The sequence below is a fragment of the Oncorhynchus clarkii genome, chromosome 24, assembly GCF_045791955.1.
Source record: "Oncorhynchus clarkii lewisi isolate Uvic-CL-2024 chromosome 24, UVic_Ocla_1.0, whole genome shotgun sequence".
Classification (NCBI taxonomy): domain Eukaryota; kingdom Metazoa; phylum Chordata; class Actinopteri; order Salmoniformes; family Salmonidae; genus Oncorhynchus; species Oncorhynchus clarkii.
This window is the reverse complement of record NC_092170.1, coordinates 13,794,535-13,809,962: the sequence shown is the minus strand read 5'-3', so window position 1 is coordinate 13,809,962 and position 15,428 is coordinate 13,794,535. Positions and strand designations below refer to the sequence as shown.

Genomic DNA, 15,428 nt, shown 5'->3' with positions numbered 1-15,428 from the left:
TGCCTCTGCCTTGCACATTGAAACTACAACATCAACAACCCAGCCAGTACATCAAATGCCTCATTCCCCTCCACCCCCACATGGCCTGAGACCCAAGTAAATCTTATCTGTATACCCATCTGTCTAATCCTGCCATGGGTTTGTAGCACCGCATAAAGAAGGTCTTGTCTGCTACATGACCTAAAGGACTGGAGACTCATTAACACTGCACATGAATCAGAGAAAATAACTACTCTGTCTTGCTTGACTTCTTTCACCCACTGCAAGGCCAACAGTATGGCCATCAGCTCTTCCGTTTATACAGCCAGATGATCTGTAATATGTTTCCTGACTTCCACCCCACATTCCTGAACTATAAATGCTGACCCAGTACATCCTGTCCTTGGATCTTTTGAACCATCTGTGTAAATGGCCACAAAATCCTGTTAAACAGTGTTCAGATGTCTATTAAACAAATCAGATGGATCAACAGCCTCCCCATCTTTCTGTAATCTCTCCAACGCTTCTAGATCAACTACTGGAGGCGGGAGTAGCCACGGTGGATTTACAGGAATAGCTACCGTTGGACTAAACTCCCTTCCATACAGTCCCATCACCTTCGCCTGGGTATTACCCACTCACCCAAAGCTTGTGTTCTGTCTTCACTCATGTTCCCAGCATGCCTGTAAAATCCCTTTTGCAGGATGAGACACCCCATGTCCCTGTAGGTTGACCCAATAATTCATTGCCAGCTGCTGTCTCCTAATCTGCAATGGCATATATCCTCCATCTCCACCTGTAATGCAGCCTCTGGAAGCCTCTGGAAGATCCGAAAGGCCCCACTACATATTCTGAGTCCTTGTCCCTGTATGGCATCTAGCCTTTCCAATGATGTCCGGGCTGCCGAACCATACGCTATACTGCCATAGGCACCTAAAGGACTCTCAGACCACGAGAAACAAGATTCCCTGGTCTGATGAAACCAAGATTAAACTATTTGGCCTGAATGCCGAGCGTCACATCTGGAGGAAACCAGGCACCACCCCTACGGTGAAGCATGGTGGTGGCAGCATCATGATGTGGGAATGTTTTTCAGTGGCAGGGACTCGGAGGCTACTCAGGATCGAGGCAAAGATGAACGGAGAAAAATACAGAGAGATCCTTGATGAAAACCTGCTCCAGAGTGCTCAGGACCTCAGACTGGGGTGAAGGTTCACCTTCCAACAGGACAAGGACCTTAAGCACACAGCCAAGACAATAAAATAGTGGCTTCAGGACAAGTCTCTGAATGTCCTTGAGTAGCCCAGCCAGCGCACTGACTTGAACCCGATCGAACATCTCTGGAGAGACCTGAAATAGCTGTCCAGCAACGCTTCCCATCTAGCCTGACAGAGCTTGAGAGGATCTACAGAGAAGAATGGGAGAAACTTCCCAAATACAGGTGTGCCAAACTTGTAGCACCATACCCAAGAAGACTGTAGGCTGTAATCACTGCCAAATATGCTTCAACAAAGTACTGAGTAAAGGGTCTGAATACTTACGTAAATGTGATATGTCAGTTTGTTTTTCTTTATACATTTGCTCAATTCTCTAAAAACCTGTTTTTGCTATGTCATTATGGGGTATTGTGTGTAGATTGATGGGGGGGAAAAATATTTTATCAATTTTAGAGTAAAGCTGTTAAGGAACAAAATGTGAAAAAGTTCAGGGATCTGAATATTTTCCGAATGCGCTGTAAACCCTTTTGTATTAATATTGAAAAATGACACGTTTATTACTTTTTGCCTAATAAAAATGTACTATTGACATCTTGTGTCACTACAAGACTAGTGCACATGTTATTTCCTCAAGTTTCTAACTGTAGTTATATAATTAAACCATAAATAATAAGCTTATAAACTTAATTTAAATGTTTATATTTTATCAAATGAATTACATATTTATACATTTTTATTAATCCCTTTGTATTTGTATTCATTATGGATCCCCATTAGCTGCTGCCAAGGTAGCAGCTACTCTTCCTGTGATCCATCAAAACTAAGGCAGTTTGTACAATTACAAAAAATATTACAGTGCCTTGCAAAAGTATTCCCCCCCCCTTGGCATTTTTCCTACTTTGTTGCATTACAACCTGTAATTTAAATAGAGCAAATTGAGATGACTAAACTGCTTGGAGTAACCCTGGATTGTGGAGTGGCCTAGCCAGTCTCCAGATCTGAACCCCATAGAAAATCTTTGGAGGGAGTTGAAAGTCTGTGTTGCCCAGCAACAGCCCCAAAACATCACTGCTCTAGAGGAGATCTGCATGGAGGAATGGGCCAAAATACCAGCAAGTGTGTGAAAACCTTGTGAAGACTTACAGAAAACGTTTGACCTCTGTCATTGCCAACAAAGGGTATTGAGATAAAGTATTGAGATAAACTTTTGTTATTGACAAAATACTTATTTTCCACCATAATTTGCAAATAAATTCATTAGAAATCCTACAATGTGATTTTCTGGATTTTTTAAATAATTTTGTCTGTCATAGTTGAAGTGTACCTATGATGAAAATGACAGGCCTCTCTCATCTTTTTAAGTGGGAGAACTTGCACAATTGGTGGCTGACTAAATACTTTTTTGCCCCACTGTATACACCTGTTCTGAAAGGCCCCCAAGTTTGCAACCCCACTAAGCAAGGGGCACAACCAAGCAAGTGGCACCATGAAGACCAAGGAGCTCTCCAAACAGGTCAGGGACAACGTTGTGGAGAAGTACAGATCAGGGTTGGGTTATAAAAAAAATGAACATCCCACAGAGCACCATTAAATCCATTATTAAAAAATTGAAAGAATATGGCACCACAACAAACCTGCCAAGAGAGGGCCACCCACCAAATCTCACAGACCAGGCAAGGAGGGTATTAGTCAGAGAGGCAACAAAGAGACCAAAGATAATCCTGAAGGAGCTGCAAAGCTCCACAGCTGTAACGGTCGTCGTCTGATGAGGAAGAATCGGACCAAAGCGCAGCGTGGTAAGTGTTCATGATTTTATTAAACTGAACACTAGAACAAAATAACAAAGTGAATAAACGAAACCGAAACAGTCCTGTCAGGTGCAGAACACTAAACAGAAAACAACTACCCACAAAACATAGGTGGGAAAAAGCTACCTAAGTATGGTTCCCAATCAGAGACAACGATAGTCAGCTGTCCCTGATGGAGAACCATACCCAGCCAAAATAAAGAAATGCAAAACATAGAAAAAAGAACATAGAATGCCCACCCCAAATCATACCCTGACCAAACCAAAATAGAGACATAAAAAGCTCTCTAAGGTCAGGGCGTGACAACAGCAGAGATTGGAGTATCTGTCCATAGGACCACTTTAAGCCGTACACTCCACAGAGCTGGGCTTTACAGAAGAGTGGCCAGAAAAAAGCCATTGCTTAAAGAAAAAAATAATCAAACACCTATGATGTCCGCCAAAAGGCATGTGGGAGACTCCCCAAACATATGGAAGAAGGTTCTCTGTTTAGATGAGACTAAAATTGAGCTTTTTGGCCATCAAGGAAAACGCTATGTCTGGCGCAAACCCAGCACCTCGCATCACCCCTAGAATCTCATCCCCACAGCAGAATCTCAGAATCTCATCCCCATCCAACTTGAAGGAGCTGGAGCAGTTTTGCCTTGAAGAATGGGCAAAAATCCCAGTGGCTAGATGTGCCAAGCTTATAGAGACATACCCCAAGAGACTTGCAGTTGTAATTGCTGCAAAAGGTGGCCCTACAAAGTATTGACTTTGGGGGTGAATAGTTAGGCATGCTCAAGTTTTTTTTTGTCTCATTTCTTGTTTGTTCAAAATGGTAGGCGTGTTGTGTAAATTAAATGATACAAACCCCCCAAAAATCTATTTGAATTCCAAGTTGTAAGGCAACAAAATAGGAAAAATGCCATGGGGGTGAATACTTTCGCAAGCCACTCTACAATACATTCACAATCCCCTACTTCACCACCACCACATATCTACAGTACAAAATCCATGTATACGTGTGTATATTGCGTATGTTATTGTGTGTGTGTATGTATGCATGTGTCTGTGCTTAACTTTGTGTTGCTTCACAGTCCCCGCTGTTCCATAAGGTGTTTTTTTAATCTGTTTTTAAATCTGATTTTACTGCTTGCATGAGTTACTTGATGTTGAATAGAGTTCCATGTAGTCATGGCTCTATGTAGTACTGTGCGCCTTCCATTGTCTGTTCTGGACTTGGGGACTGTGAAGAGACCTCTTGTGGCATGTCTTGTGGGGCAGTCATGGGTGTCCACGCCAATAGTGCAAACAGACAGCTCGGGGTATTCAACATGTCTCAACACCTCTCATAAATACAAGCAGTGATGAAGTCAATCTCTCCTCCACTTTGAGCCAGGAGAGATTGACATGCATATTATTAATATTAGCTCTCTGTGTACATCCAGGGGCCAGCCGTGCTGCCCTGTTCTGAACCAATTGCAATTTTCCTAAGTCCTTTTTTGTGCCACCTGACCACACGACTGAACAGTAGTCCAGGTACGAGAAAACTAGGGCTTGTAGGTCCTGCATTGTTGACAGTGCTGTCAAGAAGATAGAGCATTGCCTTATCATGGACATACTTCTCCCCATCTTAGCTACTATTGTATCAATATGTTTTGACCATGACAGTTTACAATCCAGGGTTACTCCAAGCAGTTTAGTCATCTCAATTTGCTCAATTTCCACATGATTTATTACAAGATTTAGTTGAGGTTTAAGGTTTAGTGAATGATTTGTCCCCAATTGTATTGTCCCATTTGTATACAAGCACATACTTATTAGCTAGCATGACGAAAACAAAGGCTACGTAGCTACATTTCAATGGGGCTAAAAAACAGCTAGGCTAATACTTTTACATTTACATTTCTATTAAAACGGATAACGGCTAAGACCGTTTTGGCCAACAATCTTTTTGATGTAGCAAAAAGTGATATAAACAGCTAAATAACAGCATAAAACGTGTTCATAAAACATAAGGGATAGTTAAACATACAGCACAAAGGCTATGAAAGACTGCATGATGAAGGATGGAAGATGATTACATACGGGATTGTCAAATGCTATCGAGGTAACAACAACCAACTACTTCTGGTTTTGTCTTCTTCTGTGGTCTTGAGCACAGAAATCCACGAACTGCAAAACTTTCAAATGAAATAAAAATACAATTATACCTGCACACTGAATCCTTGGTGAAGTGAAAAAAAAAAAAAAAAAATTGAATAATGAAGTAAGCTTTATGCAACATATTCTTGAGTGAAAACCCAATACACCTCTTTGTTTGGGTAATTTTTCTCTGCCACACACATTTTAATTTGCCTCTCTCCGCCCGTGTTGCCGCCAGAGTTTAATATTTTTCATAAACTGTAGGGGGCTTCGCCAGGTTTTGCAGCTCCCTGCGTGTAAGGCCCTTAACACATAGTCCAACTTGGACTTGAACACGGATCTCTGTCAGTCTAACACCTTAACCGTAACACCAAGAGGTCCAAACCAGTTGACAAGGTTGCTTTGTAGTCTACTAGGCCACTAGTAACACTAGTTTTCTTAGCCTATCATATTATGTAGCCAACCCACTGGGCACAAACGTCAATTCAACGTCTATTTCACATTGGTTCAACGTAATTTCATTGAAATGACTTGGAAACAACATTGATTCAACCAGTGTGCCCAGCGGGAAGCCTACTGGCATCGAGTTGAATTGCCCTAAGAATGCATGAGCAGAATCCATGAGCTGTGCCCCAAAAGATTTTGTTTGGAAATGACAATGGAAAAAAATATGAATTTGATTTCTCATGTATCCAAAGAAATTAGCTATAATTTCTGCAGGCACAGCTGCAGGTTCATCTCTGAATATTTTATTGTTGTACTGTAGTCAAGAGTCTGCACACACAGTTCTGGACCATTCTATTGGATGATCCTGGAGATAGCCTCTGAATTCTTTTGTTTGGATGAAGATCATGCTGTCAAAAAGCTCCTTTCATATAGGCTACGGTACCTCTGAAAGCTAGCTGATCAACTATTTGCATGTAATACAATAAGCCCATAAATGCTAGCCAGAAGAACACAAATTATGGACGAAGGATAATTTAAAACACTTTCATTGTCTGTAAAATATATCACTAGCCACTTTAAACAATGCTACTTAATATAATGTTTACATACCCTACATTATTCATCTCATATGTCTACGTATATACTGTACTCGATACCATCTACTGCATCTTGCCTATGCCGTTCTGTACCATCACTCATTCACATATCTTTATGTACATATTCTTTATCCCTTTACACTTGTGTGTATAAGGTAGTAGTTTTGGAATTGTTAGTTAGATTACTCATTGGTTATTACTGCATGGTCGGAACTAGAAGCACAAGCATTTCGCTACACTCGCATTAATATCTGCTAACCATGTGTATGTGACAAATAAAATGTGATTTGATGTGTATGTCCATCTAATAGGAAGATTGAACAATGTGTGTAGTGTGCACATATTTGTATTGTTATTCTCTGTGTTTAAACCAGAAGACTGCAGTGGAAGGAGAAGCAGACCCGTTGTAGGTCAAACTTTCCAAAACGGGTAACAAAAGAGACAACTCAATGTTTACTGCATATAGTAAAATGTGATGTATTTGACCATTTTATTGTAGACCTATACAATAAATTGTAGACAAATCTCAAAGATATTGTAGACATAAATCTCAAAGACAGCAGCATTTGAAAATGTTATAATTTCAGGTCCAAGGTAAAAACTTTAAAATAAATAGCTTTAAAAGGAAGCTACAATAATAATAATATAGTATTATGGTCCTTCACTGAAGGTATATCATATTTAGCCTTTTTTGTTTTATGACATACAAACTGGAATGAGAAATCAAACATATACAGACATCTGACAAACAATAGAGTATTCTTCCCATTATGAATAATATATATTTTTAAATCAACTATGAAATTATTACAAACAAAGGACTTGTTCTTTATGCAAATTATTTTCGATGCACCATAATATACCATTTCACACATGTGTTTATATTGAATTTGGTTGTACTTACAATTCCTTTAAAAACACTACATAAAAAGTACAGAACAGAGAAAAAAAATCCCCGTTACACTGATTTGCCTCAGATCAGATTCCTGACCATGGTCTGCTAAACTAAATTTTACACAAAGAGCGTGTACACTCATTTTAGGAACACTAAAATGTAAGTTTCATTCTTACTACTAATTAATGCTGGTTGCTTTTTTGTTACAAAGTATATTATTTGATTTAATGTCTGTCAATGTCTAATCTCAAAAACCCTAAACTAAAATGTTGCTTAATTGCATCAGATTGTTACGTTGTCTGCCCACTAGAGATTAGTCAATGGCAGACCTAATCACCTGTACCATTTGAATGATTATGGGTGAACTTACATTTTCATCTTTAATCATATCAGTTCCACAAATCATTAATCAACAATAAGATAGCAGATAGATTCTTTGACACATTTTTTTACAGGCAGTTAACACAACACAAAAAATACTTATTTTTCCCAAGGAAATTAAACAAAAGAGCAAACCACAAGCAAGGTATCCACAAGCAAGGTATCCACAAGCAAGGTATTTTACAAAGTTTTTCATCTTGTCCACCTAATCAAATGTTTTACACAAACCCTTTTTACTCAAAAATAATACACACTGTAAGTCATTGTCTTGCAATGATAATGTCACATGTTATGGTAGAAATAGTATGCCTTCAGACTAACTTTATTAGCCCTGTTCATTTATTGGCTCTGAGTCTCTGACTGTATAGTTCTGGGTTATATGCTGCAAAATTGAGGTATATTTAACAGCAATGGTGTTTGTCAGTAGGTTTTATGCAAAGTAATTGCTTTTAGGAGAGAATAATATTTTGCACACAGTACCTTTGTCTATTTGAACAAAACAACACATGTACATCCTGAGGTAGCTAGATCTCTATTGGTTCAAACTTCTCTAGTGGTTGTCCTATTGTCCCATGTCCTATGACTTGTCTGGGTTAGTTAGTGCACTCTTAATTTCCAAACTAGGGTTTCCCTGCTTTTCTCTAAAGCACGGTCGGGTCGGTTAAGAATCCACTACACTACCCCTCCCAAAGTTCTCTCTGTCTTCATGTCTCCTCGCTAGCACTCTTGGTAAACACACTCTACCGACACTGGCGCAGGTTGCTTGTTAGCGTCACACTTCTCCGACTCGACAGTCTTGCCGGTGTAGTCTATACAGACAACACTGCGTCGGCGTTCCCCCTGGCCACAAGTTCGTGAACAGGATGACCAAGGCCCCATTTGCCAGATGGGGCATGGCAGATCAGCACAGGGTCTGATATCTGTGGGTTTCAGGTCCTTATCGCAGGTATTGGAATGGAAACCAGCGTTGTCTCTGCATTCAACGTTCCTTCGGGACCACCCGGAGCTGCAACTCTTGGAGCACTCTGACCATTTGCCCAAATGCCACTGGGGCACGCCGAAAGCCTGGATCATATGCAACGAAGCCTTTTTCTCTTTGGATTTAGTGAAAGACACATCTTTGGGGATAAAGAATGTGTATTTGACCTTGGGTGGAAATGCCTCCCCAGCAGTGGCCAGCAACTGGATGGTGATGGCCTCCCTCAGTTGTCTGAAGCTCTGGATTCTCTCCAAGGTGGTGGACGAGCCACTGTACTTCAGCACAGCCCCGAGAACAGGGATATCCTGCTCCACCGTGGACACAGAGAAGTTACCATTCAGTATGTAGCCACCGCTCTCTCGCTTGACCGCCAGGTAGTTTCCATCGTGTGTGATGTTCCTATGGCTACGCTGTTTAATGTCAATATTGGTAGCCCCGACAGGAATGGTCACAATGTCGCTGTATCCATAACTGAAAGAAAGAAGCTAAATGTCTCATTACAGCTGTAATCACATCAGCAGCACAAAAGACAATCAACCAATAATGCTTTCTAAATATGACTGTTATTTATTCTGGCTCATTATAAGACGATAATGGCTAAGACATTAGGGTCATAAATTATTGTTACCATAATTGCAATTGGAATATTTAGGTGTACTCACGTGGCTTTGTTGTATGAACCAGTGATCTTCCTGCAACTGAGGCCATCCCCACCACACAAGCCACACTTGTCAAGCCTCTTGTTTGAGCCGATCTCTTGGTCACAGCCCGCCTTGACACATTGGCCTTGTACACAGAGAGACGTAGTGTCAGGACCACATGTCGTGCCGTCGATAACCTATGGACCACAAATGCAAACTTAAGGTCTCAATTTACTTAACACTGTGATTCACCAAACAGTGAAGGCAAGCTGTAAAATATTTATTTACAGTGGCCAACATTCTACAGATGATTTTTAGTGAACGTACCTTTGCTTCAAAGACTTTGAATTCACTGCTGCCTTTGGCCCGGCAGAAGAGTTTACACCTGTCCCGGGGCGACACACCAGCGTACTTTGGAATCCATTGCTTCATGTTCCCAAGAATGTCCAGATAGTTGAAGCTGTTGTACTTCTCACACTGCTCCTCTCTAAAACTCTTCCCTAAGGTTGGAGAAATGACAAAGGGGAAAAAATGATCCATCAAACTAATATCAAAGCAGAGACATTTATTGAAAAATCTAGGTTAAAAACACCACTATAGCTCACCACTATATAAATTAAAGGAAATTCTGTAGTGCAAGTGCCTAGACAAAATATGGCTCACCATTTTCCTCACACGTCTGGGGGTTGCAGGACTGGTACTGGACTCTCTGGCCCTCGCAGTACTTGCCGCCGTTCTGGGGCACGGGATCTGTGCACTCCCTGTAGGAGAACTCCACACCCCCTCCACATGTCCTGGAGCACTGTTGCCATGGTCCCCAAGCACCCCAGCCGCCATCCACAACCACCTGTGGTAAAGCCAAAACGAAACAGAGTGAGTACTGAGTGCCATGATAACATCAGCCGTCCAACTCAACCACAGTCTAGGCTGAGGCGTCTCTTGGCATGCCATGACTTGGGTAAATCTGTCCGTCAGTGTGGCACGCTTCTGCTGTCTCCCACATTCCTGTTCTATGTGTCACCACTTGTACAACCCGTGGCGCACTTGGCAAGACTAAAGTGTGTGTGTGTGTGTGTGTGTGTGTGTGTGTGTGTGTGTGTGTGTGTGTGTGTGTGTGTGTGTGTGTGTGTTTTCACAAGCTTTTACTAGTGGGTGAGCAAAAAGTATATTAACTGCCAGCATGTCAATTTATAAATCAAGTTTATTGACACATGCTACAGAGCTTGTACTCTCAGAAGTACGGTCTTCCTTACAAAGCAGGAAGGAAATACTCTGTCACAGAGAAATTAATCCACATATAGTAACTAACAAGGCATTCTGAGACAGAGTTTTTGTCAAAATGCAATACCAGAAGACCAAATATAGATTTTTTTTCTCCCCTTTTCTGAGAAAAACTAGGGCTTACCTTTGGCTGCAGGACCTCGTGGGCTGCCATGCATGCACCGTGCAGACAGCTCCTGTTGGTGGCGCACGTGGTGCCATCCGCCCAGTGAAGGCTGCCGTTTCTGGTGGTGCAGTGGGGCTTGCCCTCCTCCCTGCACCACAGCTGGCTGCAGACGTCACTGTCAGAGGTGTTGGGGCAGTGCACAAACTCCTCCCCAAACATCTGCTGACACTGGCGGTCGAGGCTGTATGTGGTGCCTGGGAGTTCACTGGGTAACGGTAAGATGCTCTCCGGTGGATCCAAGAGGCAGTCGCCTGTGATTGAACACACGAGAGTTCTGTTTTTTTGTGTTTTTTTTAAATCAACTGGTTGTATAATGTGGAGACTTGACAGTGACAGAAGCTGACTTTTTTGGAGTCTTCACACAATCACATTATTTGGATAGATATTCAATGAGCTTTAGTGTGATGTTGTTCTTGACCTGGTGATCAGACCACTTTCTTAGCCACATACACTCTCTTTGAAATCACTGACTAACTGATAAATAACATATTATCTGCTCACACCAGCTGTTACTTTTGGCTTGTGAGAACCGAAACCTTCTCTGTATGTATGACTCAGAGGAACGGAAGGTCTTGATTAAATGTTACAAAATAATATGAATCTCTTCAAATACCAAACAGTGCCATTCACGCCCAATTTCAGATATAAGTAGTAACCACAAACAATTTGTCAGCCAATCTCTAAATTCCTTAGGATGTCTCCAATTTATCTCCATTTTGAGATTGATTAGTGCATATTTTAGTGACTCTTTTGCATATAAGCAAACCTGCGGTGAGAAACTACAGGTGGAGTTAACATTGTGAACACGTGTGAAGCCTGCAGGTATAACGCTTTGTAACTTGTTATAAGCATTATGAGCCTTTGGAATGGCTTACAATAAGTAACTTCTACTGGAAGTATTCATTGTCGTTGTCAGAGGCCATCATTTCTTTAAGCGGGTAGATATTATCAAAGAAAATACAGAAGTGAAAACTGGGCCCTCATAACAGAGTGGTTTGAACTAGAAGCCTCTAGTAAAAACAGACCTAGAAGGCTTTTGTAAAAATGGATCTACCAGCAACTGCTGAGTTTTAAAAACAATGTATGTGATTTCATTCAGGTCCAGCCTATTGACCTCAACACACAGTGTTCATATGTTGTGATATACATGCAGTAGAATTTAAAATTTACATTTTAAAAAAGTATAATAGTTGTAAAAAAAATGACTGTAGTATCAAATCATTTAAAAGCTTTTAACAAAAATAAACACTTTAACACTTTCCTCATAGAAAGTGCTACCAAATATGTGTCCTTTGCCTACATCAGAGTTGTCAGTGTTGTTTATCAGCATGACATACCGTGTCCGTTGTCAAAGAACTCTGTGATGTAGAGAGCGCTGCAAGGGGACCAGGGGAAAGTCTTGTTGAGGTGAATGAACAGAGGGGCCATCATGTGATGGCCGCCCAGATTCCCAAACATCCTCTCGCAATTCTTGGAGTCGTCGTGTGGCATACTCAGCACATGGCCTAAAGCAGAACAATACCATTCAAATTAAATTAATACTATTTAAGGTATGCTATGGAAGTAAAGTTGCTAATAGTTTACATCTACTTTAGGTTTGGGGATCGACTGTATGGTTCATATCAAGTTTGTATCTCATTAAACCACACAATTATTAGTTGTAGGCTAACCCACTTTTGCATAAGCTTTCGGCTCATGGGTGTGCCCCTTTCTGTACAAATGAAGTTATTTGTGGACAATATTTCTGTACATTTAGCAGACCCTTTGACAAGAGGCTAAATGTATGTAGACCTATAGTAGCTTTATATATGGTCAATATAGAAGTTTGAGAAAGTTCAAATTGTTTAATGCACAAGTCATACCAAGTTCATGGGCAGCAGTGAAAGCTGCTTGAAGTCCATTGTCCTCAATGACAGAGCAACTCCTTTTTGGATCGCACGCAGTTCCCACATCAGCAACCCCGAGGGTGTCACAACTCTGATGTCCACAAATATCCTGGAAGACAGACAGCAGCGGTTTCAAACAGTGAATCTTTAGACAGCATTTATTTTTGTCCCTGGTTGTTTTTTTTTCTCTTTTCACTTGAGAGCTAATGCCAAAAAAACGTGTTTGTCAATGTTTCCATCATAAAATGAAGCAAATAAATATTCCTGGCAGACAGAAGCAGATCTATGATGTGGGGAAATTAATGGTGTGGTATTAGATATATATATTTCAACGACATGCCTCAACATTTTCCCTTCACATGTCAGGCTCACTCTCTGCGACTGAGATAAATGTTTCCTGGGGCCTATGATCCCAAACCACAAGACATAACCATACATGATTCAAAGGACATCTGGACTTTGAGAGTGACATGCTGAATTCAACTCAGCACGTGTACACCTTGTTTTGCAGAAGCATAGCTCACTGGAGACCGCATGTGCAAACTACTTCCAATTTAAGTCTCAAGTTTTGGGGTTTCTCTTGTGGCGAGGCATGTGGCACACATTCTTCGGCAGGTCAAATTCAGGGCAGCAACATTACACCCATACTCTGGCCATTTTAAGGGATGTCATCACTCAAGGCTGATTTGTAGCAATTCTAAAAAATACCTCATAGGAGACCATTCAGCCCTATACTGTATGTTTAGAAAGCTCATCCAATCTGATTCAGCCAATTGTATTTCCTTAGAGGATACATAATCAAATATATCACTGTTTGCTTACATTATTTCATTAACTCTCCAAACCATATGGTAACATCATTATGGAATAAGGGGTTAGGGAGATCCTGTGACATTGATGTAATGTGTGACAGTATACATATGGGGCAGGCAGTGCTCACCTCTCGGGTGAAAAGTAGAGCAGTGTCGTAGTGCTCAGGATGCCTCTGGCTGGCCGGGTTGAACTGTTGTTGCCAGGCACAGAAATTGCGCAGAGCGACTCCCCCGTTATTGGAGAGTGACGGTCCAACCTCCTCGTCTTCCACCAGCACCATCTTCACCACCACCATGTGGACAGAGTTCTTGATACTGGGATGTTTGTAAAGCTGGGCAGCCATTGAGACCAAGGTCAGGATATAGTGCTGGAGCAAGGGAGGACAACCGGCATTAGGGAGGCTTACAAGGCAAGACTGGTGGTGATGATTTAGGCTAAAACTGGAGGGGAAAAACTAAGTGAGTGAAATAACGAAGTAAACACACATGTTTTTCCCCCGTTAAAAAAAAAGAGGAAGTATCTTTAAAAATGTATAATGTTCATGCTCTTTATCACTTGCATGACCCCAACATTGTTTAATGGTGATGATTTAGAAGCTAAGTCATAATGAATGCGGAACGAAATTACTGCCAAAGCATCATTATCCTGCCTGACCTTATCAGAGGTTTCCCAGTCCCATCATTACTCACTACGCACTCTTCCTTTTATAATGATCTCATTACTTCAACTTAGTTACCGCCATGCATATCAGCTCATCAGCAAGTGTGGCGAGCCTAGTCTTGCATGACAGAGCAGATCAGAAACATTGTTTCTGCACCCAAAATATAGGCTAGAATTATTTTCAATTGAAACAGAAACGAGTTTTTTCATAAAATATTTTGGCTGTGGGTGTTTTCGCATTGGGGGTTGGATTAAATGCAATAAATTAAATTAGTCAACATAGGCTATATTAATCGAATATATCCTACCTTTATCTCATCTCCATAGAAATGTGTCATGGACGAGTCTGCAACCACCAGCGTCTCAATAAATCGTGGTGCTGAAACAAAGCGTTTCCCTCGTAATTGTTTCTCAGGGTATTGTTCATCGTGAGTAAAACTGTCCATGTCAGCTTTTACACGACTCTCCTCACTCAGTTGATCAAATACAGTTTGAGTGTCACGTGGTGCTTCGGTGGGTGTCGTCCTTTTGATAAAATGTAACTGTTCAGTGGACCTCTCCCTTCTCCCTGAGCCGAGCACTTTGGGCTCAATTAAATACTCATCCCCGTCTGTAACAAACGATCCAAGGATGCCATAACAGAGACTGACCGCAACAACAGAATCTTGGTTGGAGTCCACAGTCCCCGAGTAAAAACAGCTTCTCAAATGTCTTTCCATCTCTTCAGTCTTGTTTATCAAGTTGTGAAAGTCCGTTTCAGTCTCAGAAGTGTGTCTGCCATGGACACCTGAGGCGCTGCGTAAAGTGTGGAGATCGTTTGCTTTGATGCGTTGAATTGTCAGTTTAGTAGATAAGAAACTGTTATCCGGACTTAAATTCAAAGTGAAATCTCGGCCAAAGGCACTGAGTCTAAATCTCGGCTGTTCTTCACTTCGTTTCCAAAAACGACCACTGCTTCTTCCATTTAACCTGACAGGTACAATTTCCTCGGAATCAAACAATTTAGAAAGTGATTTGTCGATTACGCACAGGACTAGTAAAACGAAACACCTATTCGAACACATATTCTGCAATGGAAATTGCACAAAAAATTTTTTTAAAACAAAAACAACTTTTCAACCAAAATTCCGGACCAAGCCCATACGCAGCTGTACTCGTCAATAGATAATGTCTGTAGTCGGTAGAAAATCTCGAGTCACTAAACTATTTTTAGTCTTAGGGACCTCACAACTAAAATATTTTTTTCATCAGTATAATGTGACAAAAGCCCACTGCTGTATAGTCAGTCTGTGTCGAGAATGTTTGATATTTTTAGTTTAATTGTGTGATCTTCATGCTATTATAGCGGAGCTAAAATACTGTTCTACCACTCGGCAGCACCACTGAATACTAGGAGTAGCGGAGGTATTTATACTTTCTTGTATACCACTCGTTGCCTCAAATTCTCCTCCCACTCGTACCTCATGAGAAACTCTTGGATAAACCGGATCCAATGGGAAGTAAGCGACACTCCCCCCTTCTGAAATAGCTGCAAGTTTGACAACCCTGCAACT

The 15,428-nt window shown here is 41.1% G+C and overlaps 1 protein-coding gene across 1 annotated transcript; it reads right to left on the bottom strand.

The window, feature by feature from the left end:
• Nucleotides 1-6,625: 6,625 nt before the first annotated feature.
• LOC139382268 (A disintegrin and metalloproteinase with thrombospondin motifs 8-like) lies at nucleotides 6,626-15,256 on the bottom strand. The gene is made up of 9 exons (XM_071126138.1): nucleotides 14,184-15,256; nucleotides 13,343-13,582; nucleotides 12,379-12,511; nucleotides 11,854-12,021; nucleotides 10,475-10,767; nucleotides 9,733-9,916; nucleotides 9,397-9,569; nucleotides 9,091-9,266; nucleotides 6,626-8,899 (listed from the first exon to the last, which is right to left on the bottom strand). The coding sequence occupies exons 1-9, from the start codon at nucleotides 14,937-14,939 to the stop codon at nucleotides 8,167-8,169; spliced, it is 2,856 nt and encodes a 951-aa protein (XP_070982239.1). The 5' UTR covers nucleotides 14,940-15,256; the 3' UTR covers nucleotides 6,626-8,166.
• Nucleotides 15,257-15,428: the final 172 nt, after the last annotated feature.